This window comes from Phoenix dactylifera, chromosome 3 (assembly GCF_051530095.1).
Source record: "Phoenix dactylifera cultivar Ajwa chromosome 3, Ajwa_hap1_PhDact_Kaust_v1.1, whole genome shotgun sequence".
Taxonomy (NCBI): Eukaryota; Viridiplantae; Streptophyta; class Magnoliopsida; order Arecales; family Arecaceae; genus Phoenix; species Phoenix dactylifera.
In genome coordinates, this window is record NC_143192.1 from 48,138,389 (window position 1) to 48,151,947 (window position 13,559).

At 40.3% G+C, this 13,559-nt stretch overlaps 2 protein-coding genes across 2 annotated transcripts; one reads left to right on the plus strand and one right to left on the minus strand.

Moving 5' to 3' along the window:
• The first annotated feature begins 925 nt into the window (after positions 1-925).
• LOC103713606 (mavicyanin-like) lies at positions 926-2,176 on the plus strand. Its single transcript, XM_008800602.5, has 2 exons — positions 926-1,164; positions 1,577-2,176. Exons 1-2 carry the CDS (start codon positions 1,011-1,013, stop codon positions 1,990-1,992), a joined length of 570 nt encoding a protein of 189 aa, XP_008798824.4. The 5' UTR covers positions 926-1,010; the 3' UTR covers positions 1,993-2,176.
• Positions 2,177-8,549: 6,373 nt separating this feature from the next.
• On the minus strand, positions 8,550-9,644 carry LOC149768127 (uncharacterized). The gene has a single exon (XM_089929736.1). The coding sequence runs from the start codon at positions 9,487-9,489 to the stop codon at positions 8,824-8,826; it is 666 nt and encodes a 221-aa protein (XP_089785862.1). The 5' UTR covers positions 9,490-9,644; the 3' UTR covers positions 8,550-8,823.
• Between the last annotated feature and the right edge of the window lie 3,915 nt (positions 9,645-13,559).

The window sequence follows — 13,559 nt, forward strand, 5'->3', positions numbered from 1 at the left end:
CAAGGCTTAAGGAAATCAACAAGGTGCAAGCCAAACACAACTCATGGCAACTTTACCAACTTTATCAATTATATATTTCTTGTTTCTTGAATTCTTCCCAGATAGCAACTCTTTTAGTTCTGGATTTCATTAGCCACAATTCAGTCACTTCACAAGAACGATGGGGTTTAATTCTTTGAAGCAGTCCGGCAGAGAGTATCAATCACCTTTGAACTAGGTGTCTCTGAAACCTAAACTCGGACAGCTCACAAAAGGAACTCCCATTTAGCTACTCCTCAAACTTACCTACCCTGAAGGGAACCACCCCAATATGATCCAAGAACCCTCCAAGGCAAGCAATAGTGTGTCCTTTTCGTGTAAATCTTGATGTTATAATTACTTTTGTGTCAGATAAAAATTTTAAGGTGGATGCTTAGACGCTACTACCAACATGCAGGCGCCCTGAACTTAGAATTAATCCATGAAGCTCTCTCTCCTTTTCCTGCTCTCAACAAATCCCAACCATGATGACTCATGATAAGATGGACTCACGTAGAAGTCAAATATTAGGCTCGTCTCGTCCTCAGACAATCATTTCAGCAGCCATCCTTTTTCCACCACTGCACCTAATGACACGTACCATACTTTGGATGTTGGCTACTGGGACACCACCACCATTGGATGGTCCGTTTCATCATGCAATGCCGGATCACTGGTCCACCACACACTAATATTCCATCGAGAAACAATTGAGACAGCATCAAAGTGTTATGTATTATTATTAGGTGGACCCGAAGCAGCAAATTTTTCAAGTCAGTAGGTACACCAAAGACAGGGAGCTGGTGGTGGAATATGACTGACCCAATGACATGATAACGAGCCAACCCACCCAAAACAAACACTGGTTTGTTTAACTTGGTGGGATACGACAGCCTATATTACAAGGTGTAAGTCTCCAATCATTTCTCCAGGCCATTTGCCGTGAGCTGTTCGACAAGAACTAGAAGGTTGTCAAGAGTGCTGCAAGGATCATGGCTGGTGTAACAGCTCTCTTGGTTCTTCTCATAGCTGCTGTTCCGGCCTATGCCTCCGAGTATACGGTGGGGGACTCGCAGGGTTGGACGAGTGGGGTAGATTACAGTACCTGGGTTTCAGACAAGACCTTCAAGGTCGGCGACACCCTTTGTAAGTCTCATCTTCAGACGTACAAGACCTTCTTCTTCTTGTGTTTATCACTAAAATGCTGCTTTAGGAGTCATGCTGTGGCAGGTGGTTTAAGCTTCTTTTTTTTTTATCTTAAAAATCTCTCTCTATCTATCTTCTCTCTATTTGTAAAGTAAGATGAGCCTACATTTAGAAGAATTCAGTGGCTCTCCTTCAAAATTACTATTTGTTAATTTCCCCTTGACATAGGGACAAATCTTTAGATTGGTTGGTCAACAGCCCCAACAGTGTGGGATAGCGTTCCTGAACAATAGTGTTTGCGTACTAGAAATTGTTGGTCGAAAAATGACTGAGCTTTAAAGATGGTAGAATTGGTTGATATTTGTTTGGCCAAACAGCTCTCAGGCTACTTAATTTGTACTTGTTGCCACAGTGTTCCAGTATGGCTTCCTCCACAGCGTGGACGAGGTGAGTGAATCCGACTATAAGGCCTGCTCAACCAGCAACTCCATGCAAAGCTTCAGCGACCAGAACACCAAGATCGCTCTCTCCAAGCCCGGGACCCGTTACTTCATCTGTGGCACCTCTGGCCACTGCTCCGGTGGAATGAAGCTAGCCGTCGCCGTCTCAGGCTCCAGCACCAGCCCCAGCACCCCATCGTCACCCGAGGGATCGACTCCATCTCCATTGACACCGTCCACTCCTTCTAATGGCGATCAGCCTTCCTCCAAGACCCCAGCAACCACTACGACCACCAAGATCAATGGAGCAACGGGCAGCGGCTTCTACTGCGGGAGTGCTCTCTTGCTTGGAATGTTGCTAGTCCTGGGCCATGCACTTATGGGCTAGGGGAGAGGCAGTGCTTGAGTCAGAGATTTACTGGGTTTTTCCCTCTTATCGGCTGTTGGGTTTTTCCCTCTCTGTTTCTTTTCTATAGCGGATGGTCCACTTTGTTGGGGCTACTTTGGTTTCTTTTGTGAATTTTGCTATGGTGGATGTGTAAGATAATAAGATTTATGGTTTATTGTTATTATATTCGGCATTTGGAAAGCAGGCTCTGTCCTTGCTGGACCCTGAAAACCGATGGTCCTGAATCGATCACCACCTGCTTAATTTTCGAGATTTCAGGTAAATGGGTATTTTGTCAGGCATGAATTCTCATTGGAAGCATCCATATTCAAATCATCCTTCAGAACAATTGCAGAGCTCATGTTTAATGGAAATAGGATATAGATCAAGCTAGGGTAAGAGCAGGCTGTCTCTGTCTCCCATTTGAGAGCCTCAAAATCATATTCTAGAAAAATATTGGTGTTACGCACAATGACTTGACGTTTAGAAAAAAATTGCATCTCCCCACCATAGGACGGCCCGTGTTTATTGATTTCACTAATACCAATTGAAAGCTTGATAGCGTCTTTTCGATGCACCTCATACTTTCTAATCCCCTAAAGTCTTTGAAGATGGAGAATAAACCCTTGCGTGGCTGTCGCTAGATTGGTCATCACACAATAATATTTAGGAATACAAACTTTTTTTCAAAAAGAAATAAAGGAGGAGGAGGGAAGACAATGGTAATATGAATAATGGATATAAGATGGAAAGAAGTTAGTAGCTGTTTATAAACTACCAATAATCATGTATGAAGAGGAGCATCCTTTCACCATCATGTTCCTCCATCAATAGTCACTTATGAAAGGTGCATCTCTTCACCATTATATCCCCTTACCAATAGTCACTTATGAAGAGGTGCACCTCCTAATAGTTTACATCAAATGGCCACCAATCACATTCCTTCATCAATTCTTTTCCATACCGTGTATCCATTTTTCAATATTTGGATGCAATCACCTAGAATACATACTAATTATAGTATGATCTTGCACCATACAGCTAATTGATACACATAATTAGCATATGTCTTCAACACAATGATGTAAGGTTATGATTTCTTCTCTCTCTCTCTCTTTTTTTTTTTTCCTCAATTCTATTCATCGAGAGTTTAGGAGGTTGGATCCCATCAGCCAAACATGGGCCCAACCCAACATAGTATTAACCATGCCACTGCTTGTCTCAGAATTCCTCCTCCAAAACTTGAGCCCAGGGTGGTGAAAACATGAGAGTTTACCCATGTATTATGACACGCTTGGATGAGAGTTCGGGTTAACGAGACGACGTATCAATAGAGAGACTGTCTATTTAGCTTAATAAACACACCTCTCCCTTTAATGCGGGTTTGATGATTTTGTGGAGCCCTCCCTTAAATCACTCTTTTATGGTGTTTTTGTGGTACACGCATTGAATGGCAATTGTACAAAAATTACTGAGCAATAAAATTGTATAATGTACTATGAGCTCATGAAAAATAAAATCAGAGCTAGTCTTCTTCTGCGTCAGAATCTTTATTAATCATATGGACCCTTAGCTCATAAGAAAACAACATCTCCCCGATCCAAAGGTTCAGCCTTAGCTCATAAGAAACAACATACCGACTAGCTTTCTTATTCGTGCGAAAGTGGTTGGAAAATTAGGGCTAGCTTTGGGCTTTCGGAAACCATGTAATTAAACACTTGGGTTCTAAATTGTGGAGTCAGTGTTGTATGCTCGCTTTGTTAGCTCAACGCCAAAGTTTAAGATGACATTTTCAACTCGTATCAATAGTGGTGTTAGAGCTGCTTGACTACCTACCAATGGAATCAAACTCCACCAACCCCCACCCACCTTTTCAATACCTCCTTCATTCTCCACCAGCTTTCGGTCCAATCTTTCATTGATCTCCCAAAAAAGAGAAAACAGTAAAACAAGGAAGACTTTCTGGATGAATTGGGTTAACCAACACTTAATAAAGCTTCGTAAGGACACTTCTTGAGTCCATTAACTGGCCAGTATAAATTTGACAAACATGTTTGCATGCCTGACAAAATTATCTTTTGAACTTATTTACTCTTTCTAAACTCTAAACTAATGCGTCATGATTTTGCCAAATTTCAAATCTTTGCCCTCTAGCCAAATGCCACACTCGTGACCATGCTTGCAAGCTTTTGAAATTTAAACCTAAGATCAGATGTGCTCAATGTATTTGTAACAACCCAAGACCTCATCCAAAATAGCTAGCCGAAAGTTACTATTTGGGTTCATTGATCCTGTATAAGTATCCAAGATCTACCCAACGAATAACCGATGTGGGACTAAATACACGCCCGCACGGATCCTCACAGTGTTTCCCAAGCTTTTCTCGCAAAGATGGGTCGCTAGAAGTCTACATGGGTCTAACCTTTGAGCAATGGTCAAGTGCGTGGGCTAAATGAATGTTGAAACTAAAATCTTCGATTCTTAGCAAATTAAAATGGTGGCCAAGCCACCACTCGTTCCATTCATCAATGAGATAGAGGTACAAAAGATGGGCCTAGGAGGATCCAACCTCGGTTGACAAATAGATTTTTTTTTTTTTAGCTAAGATCGGCGATACACACCATTCTAGTATGAATATTCCCAAAAACGGTCAGAAAGTAAAATATTTCGAAGTACCCTCAAAACTTAGATCAAGTCAATTTATAGCACTGCTATGAATCAAACTACTGAGTCTCCGGTTTGCCTCAACAAATAGAATCTCTGGTTGTTAGACATTTACATTACCACCGCCGGCAATAAGTACTTCATCTGCGGCGCGTCTCCTTACGTTGCATGGGTGGTACGAAGCTTAAAGCAAACATCACGAGAAACCCATCAATGGCTCCGGCCAATGCACCGCAACCTTTCTGGGATTTTATCCTCGTCAGGCTTCTCCTCCAAATTAGTAGCCTTCCGCAACTTCTCACCTCCCTTTGCAAATGATTCTTATCATATTGCAAAGTGTTACATAGCTTTGTTATGAACCTTTGGTGCTCTTTTGTTGTAAGAGTACAAGTATGATAGCTTATGCGGCTATAACTTCTTTTACTTTCAAAGAAATATAAAACTTCTATTGGGAACTAATGGGGAAGATAGGACCCATGGGCCCATGACTTCGTAGGAAGGAAACTAATAACTAATTACTTAAATTTCAGGGGGCTTGTATACATATCAGCTATTTAAGCTGACATTTGGAAAGTAGCTAAAAAATCAAGGAACCTATAGGAAGACAAAACTGAAATTGGGACTTCTCCCTCATCTATTACATCACATCTGGGAGGGAAAAAAAAAATCCGTAAATCCAACTTAGAGTTTAGGATTTGTAATGGGCCTGCGTGCCTCATTCCAAGTATGCAAATGGGCGGAGTCGAGATTGAGGATCTGAAAAATTTCAATAGGCCAGGTGGGTGTCAAAGGCCGGCGGTCCACAAAAGGATCCATCCATTTCTAAAGAATATTTAGAATATGATTAGAAGATTTGATGACTTCCAGGTGGTTTATGTCCACCGAAAAATAAATAGTACAACCGACTAGGTTGTTTCTTATGTGGCTGAGCTTACTAGCCTTCCATCTTAGTTACGGGATATTTTGTTTTCTGATTTTATTAGATGTATCCATACTATAATTATATAATCTATCCATTCAACAACAAAAAAAAAAAAATATCCATAGGCTCTAAGACATTTGTATTTCTATCTCTACGCCCCCCTCCTCTTTGAAAAAAAAGACCAGTCATGCAAGAAGCCCATTTAATGATCGTCTAGAACTACACGCTGCCCTAACAGTAAGACTTGGCCTAAATTTAGTTAAACCTCGATTGATGAGCTTGAAGTATCCAACTCAAATAACCTTTGGCATATATGTATACATTCTAAGATAAATAATTGATATGTATGAGTGTGAATTTTGTACATATGGTCCACCATACAATGCAATACCCTATTACATTCCAATTTCATCCCCAACTCTTTTACTAAAATTTATATTTTATTAAAAAATAATATGTAATTGGTCTTGGCATTTTAAATGTTGTAAACTGGTGGTAACAAAGTTGATCCTTACCATATAAGAACTACCGTATATTTCAAAAGTCCAAATGATAAACAATATTAAAGTTCGAATCATATATAATAATGTCCATACAGTGTAATATTATAAAACAAAATAGAAATAGTAATACATAATATTTTTTGTATTTTGCAAGTAAATATTTATAAATTTAGGCATGATCAAAGCAGCAATCACACTAGTATTCTTGCAAACTACTTTGCAGCAGCAGCTTTTTATATAAGATATAGATACATTAACTATAGATCCACTTATCTTACCAAAAAATAAAAATAAAAATCTATAGGTGATATTAGATCGGATTAAGTTGAATGACTTTCCAAAACTTAGACATTTTAAAGTTCGAATTCTATTATGATGGAATTTATTAGATTTGTTGGATTCATAGTTTGGGTCCAAATATAGATGATTACCGAACTTGCACTCATCGCCCGGATTGAATCAAGTAGAAATCAGGTTCAAGTTGAGGACCTAGGGTACCATTATTTGATAAGCTTAATTTTATTTATGACCTCAAAATAATTCCTAGTGACATAACTACTGATCTTAACACAATATTTATATCCTATATGTGATAAAACGATGATATACGGGTAGTTGGCAAGACGGTACGTACCATTTGATTCACTTTTCAGCCCCTCCACACGTGCCGTTCTCCTGAGATGCCTCTTTTTCTAGTCATAAATCCTTTTTAGAGTTCCCTCCCACCAAAATTAGAAAGAAAAAAAGGGGGAGAGGCTTGTCGCATCCGAGAAAGAAAACAGCAGTGAGGGAAAAGGGAGCCGTACGTTAATCATTTGGAACCCCACCTCCCACCAAACTAGTGCTAGCCAGCTAGACTGATGATTTGGTGGAGCCCTCCCTTGGATCACTCTTTTATGGTGTTTTTGTGGGAATGGCAATTGTAAAAAAATTATGGAGCAATAAAATTATATAATGTCATAGTTTCATATTAACTAATAAAAAAGATGCAATATAAATTTATTAGTTTGGACCGATTCTCATCCCAACAGTTTAAATTTTTGGACTGAACCATGAGTTCATGACAAATAACATCAGAGCAAGTCTTATTGTACGTCAAAATTTTTATTAATCATATAGACTCCTCATTGAGGGATATCAATATCGAGAAAGAATCGGGCCATGAGTGAGCTCTCTTCTTTCGAATAGGAGTCAATTATGATAAAGGCATCACGAGATTAGGGGAGAGAGATTGTCCCATATTTACTAATAAAAGAAGGGCCACATGTGTTTATGAGCCTGGGCTGATCTTCCTCTCAACACGTCGCTTAAGCTTTTAAGCTATGAGCCTGCAACACTAGCCAATCCTGAATCCATACCAAACATACACTTGACCGAAGGGATGCATAATTATCACACCTTCGGGTCTTTAACAAATTCTTCTTTGTTTTGAATTTTTGATTATAACATTCAACATTCCCCATCTTCCTTTGAAATTTGCATATCTTGATAGTGTCATTTGTAGAGTAAAACTCGATTACTACTTGATCGTAAGAAAATGAACTGCTTGGGGCTCCAATTAGTGTTTTTTTTGGTACTACTGGTGACTCCAATTACTGCATTCATGGTTTTTTCCCGATATTTGGTTTTCTCCATTTAAAAGACGGTTTAATTTGTTGGTGCATAGCGGCATATAGGCAGGAAAGGTAGAACAAGCATTCTTATTTCTTGAGGATTGACTCACAATAGAGTAATTTGGGTTACTATAATTGATGCCAACATACCAACTCTATGCACCTTTTCCATTGCTCAGCATCTGGAAACATAACATGTAACAACAAAACTGAAAAGAGAAAAAAAGAAAAAGATACAGCTCTAAAGATCTTGGTTAGGCAGAAAATATCGGCCTTGGAACTCTATAACGTCATCAAATCCTGCTTTGAAGTGACGAGATCAGCTCTGTATCTCTTCAAGGCTACTTTGGCATTATAGATTCACATTCCCATAGTTCTTTCATAAATTGTACTATGATTTCCTATTCATTTTTTGAGTTAGACGTTGATGATGTTGATTTTATTAAATTTAAACTTTGAAGAATGAGTGGTTAATATGATATCAAAGCTTAGATGACTTGAGCTCAGTACTTGACATGCATAATCCTTAACCTCGGTCTTAATCGGCGTTGTTCCCAGAGCTGGCCCAACCCTTACAACTGAGGCGGTCGTCTTAGGCCGGTCCACTGCAGGAAAGGCCTCAAAGACAAAACAGAAAGGAAAAATGCCTTTTTTACTGAGTTCGCCTTCCTCAAATACATTAGGCCGCTCTTGGCTTTTTTTTTTCTTCTTCTTCTTCTTGTTATATTGTAGAAAAGAAGATGCAGCACATAAAGTCCTCCCCTCTGAAGCTTCTCTTTAAGCAGATTAAACCTATTTAGTTTGCAACAAACTAATCAAACTAAGTGCCAAGCCTTGAATGGCGCTCAATGCACAGACAATAATGGCCTCATCTTATTCATCTAAGTCAAAATGATGATACAAAAATATATGCAGCAGTCCTCAGGCCCCCTCTCAAATGACGTCCTCGAATTCCACAAAAAGAAAGACAAACAAAGTAAAGAAAAATATAAATGAGGGCTATCACAGCAATGACAATATTCCCAATCTACAAATAGGATCAAATTTCATCAAAAAAAGAAAAAAACATATATATAGGATCAAATCCAAATAAATGCATCGTACGACGGTCCAAGGCTGCAACGTTCCTCTAGAGAAGCATCACAGCAGCCCCAACCAATGCAAGCACCCCCATGCCGACACCATGCACACCGGCGCCTGAATCAGCTGTGGTGGACGACGCTGGCTCCGCCGCTGGAGTCAGCGCCGATGCCGGACCAGGGGAAGCCAAGGGGGACGGAATCTTCGACGGAGTCGGTGCCGAGGTGGCGGGAGCCGGTGAAGGGGTCGCCTTCAGAGGGGAGGACGCGGGCGTGGCAGCTGGCGGCGATGCTGGGGGCACTGGAGCGGGTGGCGGTGCCATGGGCGGCGGCGGCACGGCCGGTGGAGGGGTGGCGGGCGGCGGAGCGGCAACTGGAGGAGGGGTGGCTGGAGGCGGAGTGGTGACGGGTGGAGGGGTGGCCGGCGGCGGGGTGGCGACGGGTGGAGGGGTGGCTGGTGGCGGAGTGGCGACGGGAGGCGGGGTGGCCGGCGGTGGCTTGGCGGCAGGCGGTGGAGTGGTGACAGGGGGTGGAGTTGCGGCGGGTGGCGGGTTGGCGGCGGGGGGAGGAGAGGTGGTGGTTGGAGGGGGTGTGGCGGGGGTGGCTGGCGGGGGGTTGGTGGTAGCGGAGGGGGAGGAGGCCGGTGATTGGGCAATGCAGGTGGAGAGGAGGGCGAGGGAAATGGCTAGAGCTAGAGTTGGCGCATGGAAGGCCATGGCTTTCCTTTGTTTCACTTCCTCTCAAATGAGGAGAGGAAGGAAGAAAGTAGTGTTTGCTGTGTGTTGGATGCAATGGGAGAATGGAAGAGCTTGGTGATATATAGCGTGGAGCGTAGAGATCTACAGATCTAGAGAGAAAGAGAACGGGGCAAAAAGGTAAGGACGGTGGAGAAGTCAGTGATAGCTGTAAGGTTTTTGTGGTGGCGCCTCACCTCTTTTCTTTCTTAGAATTGGTTTGGTTGAAAAGATGACAAAAAACCTTTAAAAACCTTTTTTTTTTTTGTTACAAATATATAGTTTTTACTTTTTTAACAAAAAAAATATTAAATTTAGAAATTTATTTTAATTTTTATACACTTTTTTCATAGATTGCATTGGGACTGGACAGATCATTAGTCACGCAAATGGTGAAAAAAGCGGAAAAGGTCACCTGCATGGCCTTCAAAGTTCATTCCCTTTTCCGCGTGCTGAGGCTTTTCTTTTCATGACGCGGGGATTTGTTGTCATGCATACAGCTTCATACGTAAAGTTTAAGACATGATATGAAGCAACAGCATTGTAATATTACACAGGCTTGGAAGAAGATATTATGGCTGTTTTCTGTATGATTAAAATATTTTTATTTAGTCTTTTTTAGTATTTATAGCACAGAGTGCAACTTTTATGTTGATAATACTTTTTATATTGAGACGTTACCATGGAAGATGGAAAATTGCTCTATAATTAGGTTTTTTTTTACCCTTTTGGGTTAGAATTAATATGCTCTATAGATCATGAACATGTCACAATGGCAAGCACTATAAGCACCAAAAATTCTAATTTGGGATTGATTTGTCGATGGATTTGTTTATATCGTAGTAACTGAGAAAAATGAGAGGGGTGAGATGGGTTACATGTGATTAAAGTAGTAGTACTAAATGTTGCAAACCTTATTATATCAACGGTAGCTTTGCATATATTGATGCTGACACATTAACGTGTCTCCACTAAAATTTTAAAATAATAAAATTAAAAATCGACACTCTATAATTCAAGAGACATGGATCGGAATCTTCTTTTTTGCTAAAACCATCTGAATCTTCATAAACAAAAGCTAGTGCATTTGATGGAAGCAATAGCATGTTGAGGCTATCCTAGTTAAAACTTACGCTGCTAAAATAATTAAAGTTGTAAGTCAAGATTAGGAGCTAATTATAAATTAAAGATGAGATTAAGTGTTCATCTGACTCATTAATCAAATAATTAGTTAAGCAAACTTATGGCTGAGTCAAGATGAAGGATAGCTTTGTCATTCCAAGTTTGTCCGGTAACTTGTCATCATGTCAGCTTACCGACCAGAAGTATGGCAACTTCAACTCAACGCAACGCCATTCTTTCCAAGGGGGAGGCAAATCAAAACCCATCTCTTTGTACCCCTTTGCTATTCTTAAATGATTTGGGGAAAGGATTTGAAAAGAGAGTCTGACCTAACAGAAGAGAACATGCTGGGATCTAAATGTGATGGCCTCTTTCTTTCAGTTATTTTAGCTATCACCTTTTTAGCTGTGTTTCAATTATTTATGCACATTTGTGTGGAAGAATGTGGACACATAACATGTCAGTTAATGATGCAGATAGGAGGGTGGGACCTTTCATTAGAAGGAAAGCAAGGTACAGGCCTACCACCTTCCCTTTTCCCACCCACCAACATCACTCAAGCTCCCAAAGGATTGACAGTATGATGTAATAGGAGGCTGCGTTTTATATGAATGCCTCATAGAACTTAAAGATGACTCTACCAAGTATGTCATAGAATTCTTACACTTGAAGAGATAGATATCATTATTATTTGCAATTTGTATCCCATAAGCATCTGCCAATCTCATTTCAAAACTTTGCTTGCAAGTTTTTGTAGAATGCTTTAAGCTATATTGAAGCCATGCATGATCATTTTCTGGGACATTACAGCTTGTGCTTTTCAGTGCTGCGTAGAGGGCGCTCTATTTACTTAGACGTATTTAAGTCAGAGGCTTTGTTTGTATTAGATTTGGACTTATGCAACGCATTGCGAGATGATCTAATTTTGAAACATATTGCTAGGATTAACAAGGATTAGATGGAGAAAAATCTGATGAGGACGCAGTCTACTAGATATTCATAAATGAGGGAATATTACTTATGGTAAAGGTCAGATAAATCGCATAAGTTACATGTATCACAGTATCAGAAAATGAAGATCAAGTCAGATTGGAACTCGATTGCTGACAGGATAATGTTGTTCTCTCGATCATGGTTGTGATCATGATCGCCATAAAGAACAAGTTGCTTGGAGCTTGGATCAAGGACAGGTCTTTTAGAGGACACTAATCCACTTATCTAAATGAATATTACTTCTGTTTTTTTTTTTTAATCTTTTTCGGTCATATGAAGCCCATAGCTATCTATTTCCCGTTGGACAGGATAGAGAAATGCGCATTACTGCACCTCCTCGCCTCTAGAGGTCAAGAAAGGAGCCCTTCAGCCATTCAACTTGGATTTTATTTTTCTTTTTGCAGTAAGAAAAGATCTTAGAGATCAGCAGAGGAAGGATTTATAATCATAAGTTCGTTTTAACATGCAGGCTGCAATCTTGCCAGGACGTTTTTGTCATGCACTCAGCGGATCTCTCACTACCATATGCAAAGGGAAGCTAAAAAGAACGAAAAGAAAAATAAAACAGAGGTTCACGTAGCACTCTCAACGCAATAAATGGCTTCTCGATTGGCTCTCTCTTCTTGCTTTAACCCAATGAGACTTCAGAACCACTCATGAGATCTAGTCAATTAGTTATTACTTCAACGGAGTGCAACACCAAGTTCTTCACAGTTCTTGATGACAGCTCCTTTAGAAGATACATCAGAGGCTAAAAAAGCAAACTTGGGTTAAAGACCATGAGGTCACAGCAGTCTCTGTTTAATTGTCTGCGAATCATTTCCTAATGGAGCCCATTTGAATAATACTTAGAAGAAGATTACGTACTACATAGGATCCACGTACAGTGTTTAATGGTGGAAACAATGAACCAGTTTCAATACAATACGCCCTGTGAGTGTTAAGAGGGAGTACTCGATGGAATCTTATCACTAAAAGAGTGCTCCTTACCTACCCTGAGCACCCTTTCTAAGGCTTCTAGAGTCTAGACCAGCTGGAAAAATTGTAATCCACGCAATCCTTTCTCAGAACAGTTGTGTCAGGAGACAATGCCATGGGATTGCAGGTAACTTTTCCCTGATAACTGATCTGGATGAGAGAGATTTGTTGTTGGGTGGCGAGCACCCTCTTGTCTTGGCCGTGGCTTTAACAAGGCACTCGTCTTGATGTCCCAACTAAACTGGTACTGGGTCTATGATTTGGACTTCAGAACCGAGCTAATAGTAGGTGGATTTGGACCAAGTCTGAGTTGAAAGGGATGTCTTGGATCTTTTTCTCTTGATTCATCTCATTAATAACATGGATACCTGCTCTGATTGGAAACTGTGTCTAACTTCGGGACAATCGAATCTTAACTTGTGATATGCGTTGGATCTAAGTAGGACTGGAAGAAATTTGAGCCTAGTGTACCTGAGTCACCTGCAACACTACTTTTCTGCGCATCCTTTGTTCTAGTGGCGGTGTTCCTTCGTCCCGCAGAAGGAGAAACAAATCTAGATGCATAAAGGTTCATTGGTGATGGCTGAAGATAAGAGTAGAAAGAGAGAGAGAGAGAGAGAGAGAGAGAGAGAGAGAGAGAGAGAGAGAGAGGAGGGATTGTCAAAATTTAAGAGTTGGACAATATCCATGGAAGCAATTATGTAGGGATTTTTCTATCGAAGCAAACAGATGAAAAGCTGGACTTCTCAAGAAAATTAAGATTTTCAGGTTCGTTCTAAAGAAATTTCAGAAAACTATCCGTGTAAGGAAAATATTCCAAAAATATGAACTCCAATTCTTTGATATGACATAAATATACGAGAGCTCAGTGGATCACTGTGATGATAAATTTATATTTGATTAAGACATTTTTAATAAACTTTAGTGTTAGCTAAAAAATGCACTCCCACTTCTGAGGA